The sequence below is a fragment of the Myxine glutinosa genome, chromosome 4, assembly GCF_964187855.1.
Source record: "Myxine glutinosa chromosome 4, kmMyxGlut1.1, whole genome shotgun sequence".
NCBI classification, from domain to species: Eukaryota; Metazoa; Chordata; class Myxini; order Myxiniformes; family Myxinidae; genus Myxine; species Myxine glutinosa.
This window is the reverse complement of record NC_136264.1, coordinates 201685869-201701671: the sequence shown is the minus strand read 5'-3', so window position 1 is coordinate 201701671 and position 15803 is coordinate 201685869. Positions and strand designations below refer to the sequence as shown.

The window sequence follows — 15803 nt, the reverse complement described above, 5'->3', positions numbered from 1 at the left end:
TGAAGCCGTGGATCGTGTAATCTCAGTTCGGCCGAATGTTGTGTTTCCTCCCCGTTATACACATTGACCACTACACAACTTGAAGCACGAGTCGCTATACCAACCAACATGCTATTTTTATGTTCACCCTCCCCATTCTGGTTTGTCATTCTTTGTAACTTCCTCATATCCTTTAGACTGGTATTTTGTTTTTGTCAAGTTCTTGTACTCCATCGGCAATTTCCTGCTCGTATCATGCAAGGAAAGCCACGGCGGCACGTGTGTGTGTGTGTGTGTGTGTGTGTGTGTGTGTGTGTGTGTGTGTGTGTATGTGTGTGTCTGTGTGTATGTGTGTATGTGTGTGTCTGTGTGTGTGTGTGTGTGCCTGTGTATGTGTGTTGTAGGTGTGTGTCTGTGTGTTGTATGTGTGTGTCTGTGTATGTGTGTGTCTGTTTGTATGTGGTGTGTGTGTGTCTGTGTGTGTATGTGTGTATGTCACGAGCTGGACTGGAAGGGACATGTGACATGTGACACACAATGATAGGGATCAATTGCAGCATTTTATATATTGGAAAGTTATCGATTCCCTGTTGAGTGTTGAAGGACCAATATCTATATATACAACCGATGTTGCATAATTTTAGCCAGATGAGAGGTCCAAAGAACATCTTGTTGAGGTCTTGTTAACTTGGTAACACAAACACTTCACAACTTCTTTTTTTTCATTTCACCTCAAATCAAAATGAAAAACTGGAAGGGAAAATGCACTTAGGTATCCGTATGACTACAGCACGCACAGTGTAACCTGCATTGAGCTTAACTTCAGGTAGGGAAGGTTTTTGTGCTTGTTTTTAGTGTTTATAGGCTCAGTTTATATAATTCATTGGTTCTGTTGAAAGAAAGGATCCTTTAAGATGATATACATGTGATCATCACATCAATCTGCCTGGTGTTGACTTAATGGTTAGGGTAGTTGGCTTACGATCTTAGGGTCTTCAGTTTGAGCCCCTGTCATGCAGTTGAAATAACACCAGGTGGGTTGGTCAGCCTGGTCAGCTGTCACCAGGTGGGTTGATCAGCCTGGTCACCTGTCACCAGGTGGGTTGGTCAGCCTGGTCACCTGTCACCAGGTGGGTTGTTCAGCCTGGTCACCTGTCACCAGGTGGGTTGTTCAGCCTGGTCACCTGTCACCAGGTGGGTTGGTTAGCCTGGTCACCTGTCACCAGGTGGGTTGGTCAGCCTGGTCACCTGTCACCAGGTGGGTTGGTCGGCCTGGTCACCTTCCGAAGTCGGAAAAATGAGTATCAGCTTAATGGGAGGAATGAGTCATTCGAGTATCCTCCATCGGACTTGTGACCAGTCCAGGATTGTGACCTCTCTGACCTTGTGACCAACACTCTGCTCTGACACTCACAAACACTCTGCTCTGACACTCACAAACACTCTGCTCTGACACAAACAAACACTCTGCTCTGACGCTCACAAACACTCTGCTCTGACACTCACTAACACTCTGCTCTGACACTCACTAACACTCTGCTCTGACACTCACAAGCACTCACAAACACTCTGCTCTGACACTCACTAACACTCTGCTCTGACACTCACTAACACTCTGCTCTGACACTCACTAACACTCTGCTCTGACACTCACTAACACTCTGCTCTGATACTCACAATCACTCTGCTCTGACACTCACAAACACTCTGCTCTGACACTCACAAACACTCTGCTCTGACACTCACTAACGCTCTGCTCTGACACTCACAAACACTCTGCTCTGACACTCACTAACACTCTGCTCTGACACTCAATAACACTCTGCTCTGACACTCACAAACACTCTGCTCTGACACTCACTAACACTCTGCTCTGACACTCAATAACACTCTGCTCTGACACTCAATAACACTCTGCTCTGACACTCACTAACACTGCTTTGACACTCACTAACGATTTCCCATGTTTGGCAGAATGTGAACGTTTCCTTCCAAGGTTCCGGCATGGACTCGCAGAGCATCCGGATTTTGGAATGCGACTCGATTAGCCAGGTAAAGGAGAAGGCTTTGGACACATTCTACAGGAATGTTCACCGTTCCCAGTGCCTCAGCCCCAGCAGCCTGGACATCGGTGAGCAACCTCCATTGCTTGTACTCCTTCCGGTTTCGGAATGCTTTGTGAAATGTTTACTCGATCCGAGCTGACGTGCTTTGGCTGTTGGTGCAGACTGGATCATGGAGAATGGCAAAAGCAAGATACTCAAAGATCTGGACAACACTTCGAAGAGTGAAGGTGGCAAGAAGAAGATCAACACCATCCAACATTATGGGGTAACTTCCTGCTCTTCCTTTGTGCATGAAAAATTCTGTCGTTCCCACTCACTCACTCACTCACTCCTTGCTCTTATCCTTCAACATGTCATTCCATTTTTTCATGGTCTTTGTTCCTCATGTCACGTACCAGATCCAGGAGAATGCCTCCCTGGCTTTGAGCCGCAAGGACGCCAAGGTCGATGCAGGATTATACCCGAATGAATATGGTATTGTCATCCAGCTAACATTGAGCCTTAAAACTCCGAATGATTCAGATGTTGTGCTGAACACTGGAAGGTCTCCGGCCTTTCTATAAACTGAAAGTGACACTTTGTTCACCATCAGTTGGTGTTTGTTAATTGGCGGATAGGTCTTAACGTGATCGTTGTGCCCTTTGCCTAGATGATCAAATAGACGTGGACAACACCTTTCACATGGTAGGTTTGGGGGAAATTGAATATACCTTCCTCTCCTTCTTTTTCTGCTCTTGGGAACCCACCTTGAGGAAGATTGTCCTTTCGGGTGAAGTTTGGGTCCTCCATGCTCGACATGAAGAAATGTCAATTTTGGGTCTTTCCAGGTTCCTTCAGCAGAAGAGATGCCAGAGAAAAGCAAATCGAAGGTTCTTCCTGAAGTTTACCTTACCCGGCTGCTGTCCACAAAGGTGAGATGTAAGATAAGTGAGAACGAATACCTTGGGCCCAGAGCGGGCCTAGTTAGCACAGCTCACGTTTTAATGGCCATCGATACCACAGCCAACAGGAAAACAGTTTCCAGGGAATGATTGCTTATCCTGAAGAAATTTGCTTCCTAAAAATACAAGAGCCACCTGGAGTAGAGAAAGTAAACAATTGGGATGTAAATATTTATATGCGGCCCATGAACTGCTGGTTGCATTATTACAACTAGCAACGGTACCCGCCCTACGGGCGGGGCTTCAATTGGGAGGGGCCCTATGGGCGGGGCTTCAATTGGGAGGGGCCCTATGGGCGGGGCTTCAATTGGGAGGCCCAAATGAAAAGGTAAAATATCAGAAATTGAAGGGTTTTTATTTTATTTTAAACGATTTATATAAACATCCGTTGAATCATATCACACGCAAATCATCAAAATCTAAACAGTATTTGTAGAATTTCAATAAAAGCCGCATCACTGTTTATATCGGTAAATATTATTCCATCGTGTTTGGAAAAACTGGAAAATTGGAAAACTTGGAAAAACAATATAGCCTATTTTACTCCTGGGGGTCCCAAGAATACCCACCCAAAATTTCGTTGTGATCGGTTCAGCCGTTTTTGCGGTATCTGGGAACGGACGGACAGACAGACAGACAAATATTTGGTGAATTATAGTAAGATTATAGTAAGATACAGGAGCACAGCTGTACTACTGATGCATCATGCATTGCCCCCTGCTACCAAGAAGCTGTTACTCATTTTGCCAACCTCAGGATGACAGGCTGAGTCAACTCCTCTGGTGTTAACATGAGCTTGAACTCAAGACCCCAGGATCTTAAGGCAGCCACCCGAACCATTAAGCGAACACCAGGTTTAACAAATGGAATGAAAGATTAAAGATACCAAGTCGTGTAATCCTGTTATTATTTTATTTTCCTTTACACTCCCTACCCTCTCCCCCCCACCCCCTTTCACCGATTCCCTCCCTAAGGGCACATTGCACAAGTTTGTTCATGACTTATTCCATGCCATCCTCACGTATCCCCACGAGAGGCCACCACTGGCTGTGAAGTACATCTTTGACTTCCTGGAAGAACAGGCCAAAAGGAGAGGGGTGTCTGATGCTGAAACAATCCACATCTGGAAGACCAACAGGTGAGAGTTAAGGGGATATTACAGATAGAATTAGGCATGTGGCGACAGGTGCTGAAAGCACATTGATGAAAGGACTGCAGGTAAAGGTGTGGCTTCAGTGATAAGGAAATGGCAATCCCAAGAAGTAGCAAAAAGGAATCCAAAACGAAGGTGGCTTGTGAGTGAAGTGGTGGAAGATTTTGAAGTCATGGGAATACTTCCCAAAGTGGAAGATTGTGAAGAGATAGCATTGAGAGGAGTCAGCGGAAGGCCAAAAACTATTTCTAACCAGAAAGCATCTGAAAATGCAAAGCCCGTCCTCGGCCGTTTGCATTCAGACATGTTCTTCTTCTTCCGTGTGATCAAAATAACGGAAACAGTTTAAAAGAATTTTAAAAAACACCCTTTTAGAGGCCATTTTCCCCCGCAGAGCAGGGGTTGGCCCTTTTTCGGACACCGTGGACCCCTTTTTGAAGCAATGTTTTATGGCTGGATGCCCTTCCTGCTGCCAACCCTGTTATGCACCTTTTGCGACACACAGGGAATTACCAGTGATCTGGTACTCAATTTGCCGACATCGGAAGAATGACAGAATGAGTCAACCCCCCTGGCGTTAATTCAGCGATCGACCGGGATTCGAACCCAGGATCCTAGGATCCCAAGCCGGCACCTTAACCGCTAAGCCAACACCAGGCTTCAAAACAGTTTAAAAGAATACAAAATGAAAATTTATTTTATTTAAGCTTTAGATCTTATTTAAGCAGCCTTGACATTTGAGCTTTCGATTAAAAAAAAAATCACTTTCTAGATTTTGATTGGTGAACAAATTCAGTGACCCAATATGCAAATTCTTAAAATTTAAGGTCAATGGGGTGAAAATTGGTGATTTTACGCAACTTTGACCTTTTGCTCTAAAAACACAATCGGCTTGTAGCTTTTGATTGGTGCACCGATTCAGTGACCCAATATGCAAATTCTTAAAAGTTCAGGTCAATCGGTTGAAAATTGGCGATTTTACGCAACATTGACCTTTGACATTTTTATCAAAAAAAAACAATCAGCGTTTAGCTTTTGATTGGTGAACTAATTCAGCGACCCATAAATTAAAATTCTTAAAATTTCAGGTCAATCGGTTGAAAATTGGTGATTTTACGCAACATTGACCTTTGACATTTTTATCAAAAAAAACCAATCAGCGTTTAGCTTTTGATTGGTGAACTAATTCAGTGACCCATAAATTAAAATTCTTAAAATTTCAGGTCAATCGGTTGAAAATTGGTGATTTTACGCAACATTGACCTTTGACATTTTTATCAAAAAAAAACAATCAGCGTTTAGCTTTTGATTGGTGAACTAATTCAGTGACCCAAAAATTAAAATTCTTAAAATTTCAGGTCAATCGGTTGAAAATTGGCGATTTTACGCAACATTGACCTTTGACATTTTTAACAAAAAAAAACAATCAGCGTTTAGCATTTGATTGGTGAACTAAATCAGTGACCCATAAATTAAATTCTTAAAATTTCAGGTCAATCGGAAGAAAATTGATGATTTTATGCGATGCTGACCTTTAACTTTTTGACCTTTTCACCAAATTATTAATTTGCCTTCTCCATATCTTCTCTTATTATAATAGAGAAAACGTATATGGTTATGTCGTTATGTTTATATGCGACAAAACGTCTTCTTCTTCTTCAAATAAATTTATCATCCTTTTAATTAACCCTCTTAATTGCGTTGAGACTGCTGCGACCCCTCAAACCTCTGACGACCCTTTAATTCACCCAAGGCCCTTCAGACCACCAAGACCCCTGAAGACCCAAAATACCCTGAAGACCCAAAACACCACAAAGACCCAAAATACCCTTCAAGGCCCTGAGGCTCAAAAAGACCCTGAATACACAAAAACCCAAAAGACCCCGAAGACTCAAAACACCCCGAAGACCCAAAACACCTTGAAGACCCAAAACACCCTGAAAGACCCAAAACACCCCAAAGACCCAAAACACCCCTAAGACCCAAAACACCCTGAAGACCCAAAACACCCAGAAGACCCAAAACACCCCAAAGAACCAAAACACCCCGAAGACCCAAAACACCCCGAAGACCCAAAACACCCCGAAGACCCAAAACACCCCGAAGACCCAAAACATCCCCCGAAGAGAAAAAAGACCCAAAACACCCTGAAGACCCAAAACAACCTGAAGACCCCAAAGACCCTTAAAGACCATTTAGACCTTTAAATACCCCCCAAATAACCAAAACACCCCAAAGACTCTTAAAGACCCAGAGGAAACAAAAGACCCTTAAGACCCAAAAGCCTCTGAAGACCCAAAAGACCCTGAAGACCCAAAACACCTCAAAGACCCAAAATACCCTTCAAGGCCCAGAGGATCCAAAAGACCCCGAAGACCTAAATGGCCCCGAAAACCCAAAACACCATGAAGATCCAAAAGACACCGAAATGGTCAAAGATGCATACCCCTCTGAAAAAACGTGTGGTGAGGTGTGCGGAGCGCGCAGTGTCACGCTAGTTCCCATAATATAGCTTTGTTGCAAATTTGATGGCAAAACTCAAATGGTAAATTTATATTTCAGGTCAATTAGATGAAAATTTATGATTTTAGGTTTCACTGACCTTTGACCTTTTGACAAAATTATTAATTTGCCTTTTCCATATTATCATAACGATTTGGTGAAATTTTGATGACAAAACTCAAATGGTTAAAAGGTTACGGCCCAGACAGACACACAGACACACAGACAGACAGACACACGGACGGACAGATAGACACACAGAAGTGATTACAAAACCCCATATCCCGCTGTGCTTGGATGGGCCTGAAAAAAGTCCAAAAATGAATTTAATAGTTATTTAGTTTTTGCCTGACCTCTCAAAACAAGTTCATATTTATCACCTCCGAAGGTGGACGGAGGTTGTTTTCACCCTTGTCTGTCTGCGAGCAGGATATCTCAAAAAGTTGTAGACGGATTCAGACGAAATCTGGTGGACAGCTTTAGTGTGTGACAAGAAGAACAAATCGATTCGATTTTGGTGAAGATCCGAATCCGGGTCCAGATAAGAGAATTTTAAAGTGATTCTTCACCATTGAGAGATGGGGCCCAAAATCATATATAGCAAAATATCTCAAAAAGTTATGGATGGATTCGGACGAAACTTGTGGATGATTTGGATTGGTGACATCAAGCCGATTCGATTTTGGTTCAGGTCCAGATGTAGATCTGGCATTTCGTGGGATACAAGACATGGAGTGTTCAGCCTGGCGGATGTATGCGCAGCTGACCATTCAAGACCATTCAAGCTCAACAGACAGCATTTTACATACCCACTGTGTATTTAAATATGCGGTCTGGAAGGATAACCTATAGAGATGCGTGCCCGCACTTCTGAGCTGTCTGTCTAATGGAAGGATGTTAAGCTGGATGTACTTTCTGCTAGCATTAGTTGGTGGACGTTAATGATCCAATGGTGCCCTTCTATAACAGTTGGCGAGTTATCGCCGGCACTCTGAACGTATTACAAATTGCTGCCCAACAACCTTCAGTCGAAAGTCAGCCCTGGCCAGCCGGTTCGTGAAAGACTTGGGTCAAAATGTTCCTCGCCAACTCCATAAGGAGCACAAAGTATAATCTGGAATAGAGACGCGAGTACAATATTGTATGATATATTAAGAGGATAGATATAAGAATTTGGGCTCCTCCAGAAACGTGGGCTGGTGTCCATGTAAGACTGAACAAGTTGGTTAATTTAATGATATTAAAAATCAGGAATACCATAATTTTGCTGATAAATGGAATGTGAGCAGTATTGACCGTTGATCTTCAGTACGTCCATCTAGGAATGTCCAAAATCATTCCAGCTGGTCTTGCATTGCACAATTGGCTCCGCACGCTTTCCTTCCCATCGTACTCCCTCCCCTTTCTCCCCTCCTTCCTTCCTGCTCATTGTTGTCATGTCGCTTTCCTGGGATTGTTTCTTGCGTCCAAATGGAGCACGTCCGCTTACACCTCGCATTGCACTTCCGCTACTGTGAGCGGTGTCAGGAGCCAGACGTGAGGTTGAGTGAGGATATAAATGGAATTTGCGCAGATGTATCGTCTGGAGGGGAACGTTCTGTTGGAGTTTGTGCTTAGATCATGCATTGCTTACATTTGTCTTTCTACAGCGATGAACGCACGCGCACGCACACACGCGCACACACACACACACACACACACACACACACACACACACACACACACACACACACACACACACACACACACACACACACACACACACACACACACACACACAACGACGGACAAGGACAATGTATCATGAGGAAGTAGTGATAAAGGACAAAATAATCTAACCAGGGCAATAATGATCCAATCACTACTTTGTTAAAATTGTTACTTTATGTCGGATGAGACAAGATAAACATCAAGTGAGTCGTTATAGAAAATGTGCAGATGGTCATCTTGGATCTGGGTCTACATGAACCATTGTGCGGCCATCTTACTGTATGTGAGGATTTGGATTTTATCAACTGAAACTTGACAAGAGTATGCTTAACCACCGTGGATAACGAGGTGTGGTGGACATTTTGAGTGTAACTCCTTCATCAGAGCAAAATATAATAATTATCATTCAGAACAAGGCCCCAAACTGCACCTAAAAATGGGACTTGTAGCTTTTACATATAAACAAATGAGTAAACAAACAAACAGACAAACAAGTAAATGAAAAATCGGTCAGAGACCGAGGACTTGCCGGAATGTACTTGTTTTTTATCGGCCATTTTGGATCAAAATTGCGGGAAATCTATACATGTCTGTCTGTTTGTCTGTCTGTCTGTTTGTGCACAGTGCTACGTCTACATCGTTGCACATAGCATCGCCATACTTTACACACATATTTGCCTTGCCCTGGAATAGACTGTGCCCAATTTTTAACTCGAGGCCCAAGATCAAGCTCAAGGTCACCAAAACGTGAAATCGTTTTTTGCTAACTAGCAATGGTACCCGCAATCACGGTCGTCTCTCCAACTCACAATCCCACGAGATATGCGAAAAGGACGACCCAAAACCAATTATCTTCTTTTTGATTCGTATATAAACATCATTTTAAAAAAAAAAAAAACACCTTTAGAGGCCATTTTTCCCCGCAAGCAGGGGTTGGCCTTTTTCGGGAACTGTGGTTGTTGTTGTTTTTCGGTCCCCTTTTTGAAGCAATGTTTTACGGCCGGATGCCCTTCCTGACGCCAACCCTTTTTGCCGCCTTTAACGACAAGCAGGGAATTACCAGTGAACTGGTACTCAATTTGCTGACCTCGGAGGGATGACAGGCTGAGTCAACCCCCCTGGCATTATTTCAGCGATTGACCGGGATTCGAACCCAGGATCCTAGGATCCTAAGCCGGCACCCTAGCCGCTAGCCCAACACCAGGGTTGTATATAAACATCATTAAAAGTAAATAATGACCTCAGCCAAAGTTCAAACGACGTGGGTTTAATCTCTACATGAGATAATTCCACATAGCTATTTGGGTGGTGTATAAGCTAACAGATCGCTGTCTCCATCGATCTTGCCAAAGCCGTAACACCTATCAGCTCAAAATCCTTTTAACTGTTGACTTGGTAGTTTTTACAATGAAGGAAACACGTATCGGGAGTACATACGACATAGCGATTGTGAATGTGACAGTTCTGAGGCGTCTTTCACTTCGCATCGCAGTGACGGCGAGCACCAACATGGCGGCTGTAAGATTAAAATCTGGCTTCAAGCCCCCTCACCACCCAAAGCCTTCAACCAGACATATTAACACGCTCCTCCCCCTTCATTCCCGTTCTTCAAAGCAAAGCGGTAAAAATTGTTGTATCGCCATTATATATTTCTAGCAACGGCACCCGCCCTAAGGGCGGGGCTTCAATTGGGAGGCGCAAATGATTATTTAAACGATTTATATCCATTGTCATTGATTTATATCCCTGTACCATTGTCTTCCACAAGGAAAATCCCCAAAATTCCAATTAGGCTCTGATACCAAAATAATTTTAGGTGCCTCATTGTCCAGATATTATTGTATATCTGTGCTGAATATGAGGGGCACCGACATTGCCTCTAGTACTTTGTGGTGCAGGTACAGGGTTCGGTAGAGTGATGTGTGACCATATTTGATGCCATCTGCCGATGTTCGTGTTGTTCCTGCAATGTGTGATGGATAATGGCAGCTGGAGAACGTCCAGATTTTTCCATAAATACCTTGGTTATTGGGTTAAGATATTGATCAGGTTGGTTGTGTGTCAAACTTCATTGTCCACCTGCTCACTCAAACTACCTCCATCCTCTTTCCCGCCACCTCCAGCTTACTTCTGCGATTCTGGGTGAACATTTTGAAGAACCCGCAGTTTGTGTTCGACATAGAAAAGACTCCACACATGGATGCGTGTCTGAGCGTGCTCGCACAGGCTCTCATCGACGCTTGCTCTACCTCCTGCCTCACTCTCAGCAAGGTGTCCTCCTTACCTTAACCCTCTCTGTAGCTCTACAATCTACAAACTTTCACCACACCTTCTCAATCTTCTGGGCATTACTCCCGTAATGCCATGCTCAAAGATACCCACAATGCTTTGCTCTTTAGTGAGGAAAATTGCAGGATTAATTCCAATGTTTGGTTACACAATTCAATTACAATCCCACCTTTAGTCTCACAATCAATCACGGTCCATTTCGAATTTCCATACTTTTTTTTTACACTTTTGCACACCTTCCTTACTTGCGCCACTTTTCAATCCCAAAGTCAAAAATGTCCAAGTGGTAGATGAGTATTGCTACTGGAATCAAGTAAGTAATCAATGTTTACATCTATATTACTCGTATTGTATCGTAGTACATTACATTACATTATATTACATTATATTGTATTACATTACAAGTACATACAATGAACTTTGACAGGGAGGCCATTTATCCCATCATGCATGAGTTCTATCAATCACATGTTTATTGTCCCCCGTCGCACCGCGGAGCGAAAGGGGGACTATGGTTTTCCCCTCTGTCCGTGTGCCCGTCCGTGCGTGCGTGCGTCCATCCGTACGTGCGTCCGTGCGTGCGTGCGTACGTGTGTGCGTAAGCGAAGCACCGAATTCTAATCTGGTGTGTGGGTGCAACCCACGTCAAAATCCAAGATGGCCGCCGCCATGTATGTCTGAACCTTGTGAGCGAAATATCTTGAAAATTAAGCGAAGTACCAACTTCTAATCTGGTGTGTGGGTGTATCTCGGCATAAGGGAGAACGCTATTGAAAATTGGGTCGCCACCTCAAAATCCAAGATGGCCGCCTTGCGTCTTCCACTTTGTCAACTCATCACTTCACCGACGGGGGACCTAGGCGTAATGCTTGTTCAACCTGTTTATCTCCTTAATTTCACTGAGTGGAGAGTGAAGTGGGGTTGTAGTAGTCTTGGAGTGGGGTGTGGTGGTCTTGGAGTGGGGTGTGCTGGTCTTGGAGTGGGGTGTGGTGGTCTTGGAGTGGAGTTGGGTGGAGTGCAGTGCAGTGGAGGGTGGGGTGGGTTGGAGTGTAGAGTGGAGTGGGGGTGAGGTGAGATGGAGGGTGGGGTGTGGTGTAGGGTGTGGTGGGATGTGATGCAGGGTGGGGTGGGGTGTGGTGGAGGGTGGAGTGGGGGGAGGTGGAATGGAGAGTGGAGAGTGGAGAGTGGAGGGTGGAGATGGGTGAGGTAGAATGGAGAGTGGAGAGTGGAGGGTGGAGATGGGTGAGGTAGAATGGAGAGTGGAGAGTGGAGGGTGGAGATGGGTGAGGTAGAATGGAGAGTGGAGAGTGGAGGGTGGAGATGGGTGAGGTAGAATGGAGAGTGGAGAGTGGAGAGTGGAGGGTGGAGATGGGTGAGGTAGAATGGAGAGTGGAGAGTGGAGGGTGGAGATGGGTGAGGTAGAGTGGAGAGTGGAGTGTGTGTCAAGGCACAAGGTCATCATGAGGGTGTTTTATTTTGCTTTATATGTATTTTTTATATGGTGGAGGGAGTGCGATTGGGGTGCAGATGGACTATGGTTTGGGGGGAGGGAAGGGGGATGCGGATGTACAAACACCGATAACACAATCATTTATTGATGAGACATTTGCAGACATCACAATAAAAACACATGTATACAATCACCCACACATGCCTAGACTACCCAGTAGGCCCTGCCAATGTCGTTCTATAGCAACACAAAATATAAATGGATTTGAATGATTTGGCATAAAATGATGGTGGGCTGTTCTTCATTCATGTGTTGGCTGTACTCAGCTGGCGGTGCATGCTGGGATAGTTTATGGTGTGGGCACGATGGCCCAGACATGGTCATTGTCCTAGAGTTGAGAGCAATGAAAACAATCCCACCCTGATGTTTGCAGGAAACGAGAGAAGATGGCAGGCTGGCTGATAGCTATTTCGAGTGTTCTTTTTGTTTGTGTTGCGATCAGACAGCGTTGGCAGCAGGGGTGGGTGGGTGGGGGGAGGAGAGAGAGAGACAGGGAGAGAGACAAGGAGAGAGAGAGACAGAGACAGAGAGACAGAGACAGAGAGAGAGAGACAAGGAGAGACAGAGACAGAGACAAGGAGAGAGAGAGACAGAGACAGAGACAAGGAGAGAGAGAGACAGAGACAGAGACAGAGACAGAGAGAGAGAGAGAGAGAGAGAGAGAGAGAGAGAGAAAGAGAAAGAGAAAGAGAAAGAGAAAGAGAAAGAGAAAGAGAAAGAGAAAGAGAAAGAGGTGATTAGTGCACCCTTTCCCCGGAAGTGTGTTCACTTGAGATATTCAAATTGTGGCTTCGCTGAGCAGATTACACCCGTAACATAGTGATGGAAGGAAGCGCAGCTTTGAGGAAGTTCAGTTTCTAATTGTGGGATCACTGTGGCAATTGTTCCCCTGAATCGGCCATATTGGTGACTGCGCACACGTGTACGTAAGCTTATTGCCTTGCTTGCTTTCTGGCCTTCGATACATCAACTTGTTTCATGAGAATCAATACAGCGATAAGTTATAGTAGAGTGGCATCGGATTTAAAAAAAGAGATCAAGATAAAATTAAGAAAGTGAGACACAGCTGAAGTTTTCTTCAATAACGAATTTATCAAGTTTCACTTCGTCATTACCCTGCGCTCGCGAAGCGAAAGGCAGGGATAAGCATTCGGGTCCGTACGTACGTATTATACGTGTGACTGCATTTTAAAAATTCATTTTCTTGCCAACCGTTGGTCCGATTGACATGAAATTTTCACCATAGGAGGGCCGCCTCCTCCTGCAGAATATTTTAGTGAATATTATGACGTCAAATGTCACGTGGTATGGGCGCCATCTTGGAAAATACAAAAACAATTGCACCTCTATCTCAAAAACCGCTGCACATAAATAATTGAGACAGGTCTCATTGCAAAGAACTCTCCATGCGGAATAACATGTGAATGATGACGTCGTAGGTCCAGCTGTTATGACGTCATAATTCGACAAGTAAAAAACTTTATCCGATCAGGATGAAATTTCTTGAGCATCTTCTCGATATAAATTGATGCAGAAATAAAATTATAATGACGTCGTAGGTCACGTGGTTCAGACGCCATATTGTTTTGAGTGAAAAGACTGAAAAATCACTAAAATCCAATTTTCTCCTGAGCGACTGAACAGATCGAGGCCAAACTTTGCAGGCAGAATTGCACACCCATGATGAACAAAAAAAGTCAGCAAGCAGGACGTGATGCGTCACATGGTTTCAGAGTTATGACGTTTTTAAGCATAAACTTTTAAAACCAAGCTCCTCCCTCATTTTTCATCCTATTGAGGGGAAACTTCATAGATGTGTTCAGCATATCAGTCTACTAAAATGACCTTATGGAATTTTCGATAGGTCACGTGGTTTGGCAGATATAAATAATTAAACGAAAATATAATTTTTTAAATAACTCTTGAACCGCTTCATTGATCGACGTAAAACTATATATCATAGTCGAGGTCATGAAGTGTAACATGTGTGCAAAATTTCAATATGATTGGGCATACGGTCTGGAAGCTAGAAATTGTTATTGTGTGAAGAAGAAGAGTCTTCTAAAGTGGGCATGGAATTAATTACCACACTGCACATGAAGAGCAGGCAAAGTACGAAGCGACCTCACGGGGTCACTTTGACCCCAAATAAAATTCTGATTTCAGATTTGTCAATCGCTGAGGTATATTAACACACGACCAAAACAGATTTGGCGAAATTCCGATGATTTTTGACAAAAATATAACATTTGTGTCTGCATTTCAGTAAAGTAAAGTGTGTGCCGTGTCAGCATTTAAAAAATTGAAACGTGGCTCATTGTAAATAACTCTATATGGGGAATAGGTGTTGTTAACGATGACGTCATTGGTGCCGTAATTATGACGTCATAATTCGACAGGGACAACGCTTAGTCTGATCAGTTTTAAATTTATTGAGCATGATCTATGCAACAATTATTTAGAGAATATAAATTTATGATGTCATCGCTCACGTGGTCTGGCAGCCGCATTGGATCAAAAAAAAGAAACGTTCAAAAATAGAAGAGTTGGCTTACACCAAGTTGACTGCGCAGGGTAAGTATTCTATGAATACCATCGAGTTGTACTTGTTGCTTAAGATGATTATGAGGTGCCAGTTGGAGGAAAGATGTCATGCTACTGATCCTCACTACATGTTGCTCATCACCTGGCTTATCTCCCCAGGATTCACCGACCAATAAGCTGCTGTTTGCCCGAGAGATTCCAGAGTTCAAGAAACTGGTCCAAGATTACTATGAGGAGGTCCAGCAACTTCCACCGCTAAGCGAGCAGGAAGTGAACTCCTACATGGCTGAGGATTCTCTGGTAGGCCCAACTATATTGTTCTCGTTGAGAGATTAATGGGCAAGAGGGAAACTATCCATTTCAGAGTTTAATATTATTTTCAAAAGGCAGGAAAACTTACGCTCTCAAAATTGAGCATTTCCTCCAAACCTACATTGTTTTTTTGTTATTGTTATCCCCACACCTTTTGAAAAAAGAAACAGGGGAAATTGTGATTGGCTCCGTCTGTCTGGCCGTCACATAATCTCCTCCTAAATGGTTCAAGTGGCGAAATTCACCAAACTTGGTACTTATGACCACCATGTGGCACGAAGGTGCAAGAGCAGTGTGATTTTTGGCCTGTCACCTGGGGTGGGGTCAAAATATCAAATACTTAAAAACGCAACAGCGGCCACATTTTTAAATGAAACTTTGTACATGCAATCAACATTGGGGAATGCATGCAACATGTAATGGACTTTTTGGGATTTATCCTCCTGTGCATGCCCCATGGGGTGGGGACTTGGGGTCAAAACAGGGAAAAAAATTAACTAAAAATCTGATATTGCGTCAAACCTGGTGGAATTTTTTATCAACTCTGCTTTAGGTGGTAAGCGTGGGGATTTGAGATGGCACCTCATCGACTTCGCTCTCGTTACCTTTTGCAATTGCAATGTCCGCACACAAAGCAAGCGAGAGTTACCTTTTTTCCCTTGTGCAGAGATACGGAGAAGTTTTCAACACCAAGTACGCAGCCTCAGAGATCTACAAGTACTTGGTCAGGTATCGGCATCAGGTACTGTGAAACCTTGTGCTTTATTTTCTGATCAATTATTGTCCGTGGATAACTA

At 43.7% G+C, this 15803-nt stretch overlaps 1 protein-coding gene across 3 annotated transcripts in view; it reads left to right on the top strand.

Moving 5' to 3' along the window:
- PLXND1 (plexin D1) overlaps positions 1-15803 on the top strand; it is a 538253-nt gene that overhangs the window by 520453 nt on the left and 1997 nt on the right. For all 3 annotated transcript variants that reach the window (XM_068114237.2, XM_078776913.1, XM_068114236.2), the window contains 9 exons: positions 1954-2110; positions 2207-2310; positions 2444-2519; positions 2695-2729; positions 2873-2956; positions 3961-4124; positions 10475-10622; positions 14854-14994; positions 15674-15748. In XM_068114237.2, the coding sequence (XP_067970338.2) occupies positions 1954-2110; positions 2207-2310; positions 2444-2519; positions 2695-2729; positions 2873-2956; positions 3961-4124; positions 10475-10622; positions 14854-14994; positions 15674-15748 (984 nt within the window). The remainder of the gene's footprint in view (positions 1-1953; positions 2111-2206; positions 2311-2443; positions 2520-2694; positions 2730-2872; positions 2957-3960; positions 4125-10474; positions 10623-14853; positions 14995-15673; positions 15749-15803) is intronic.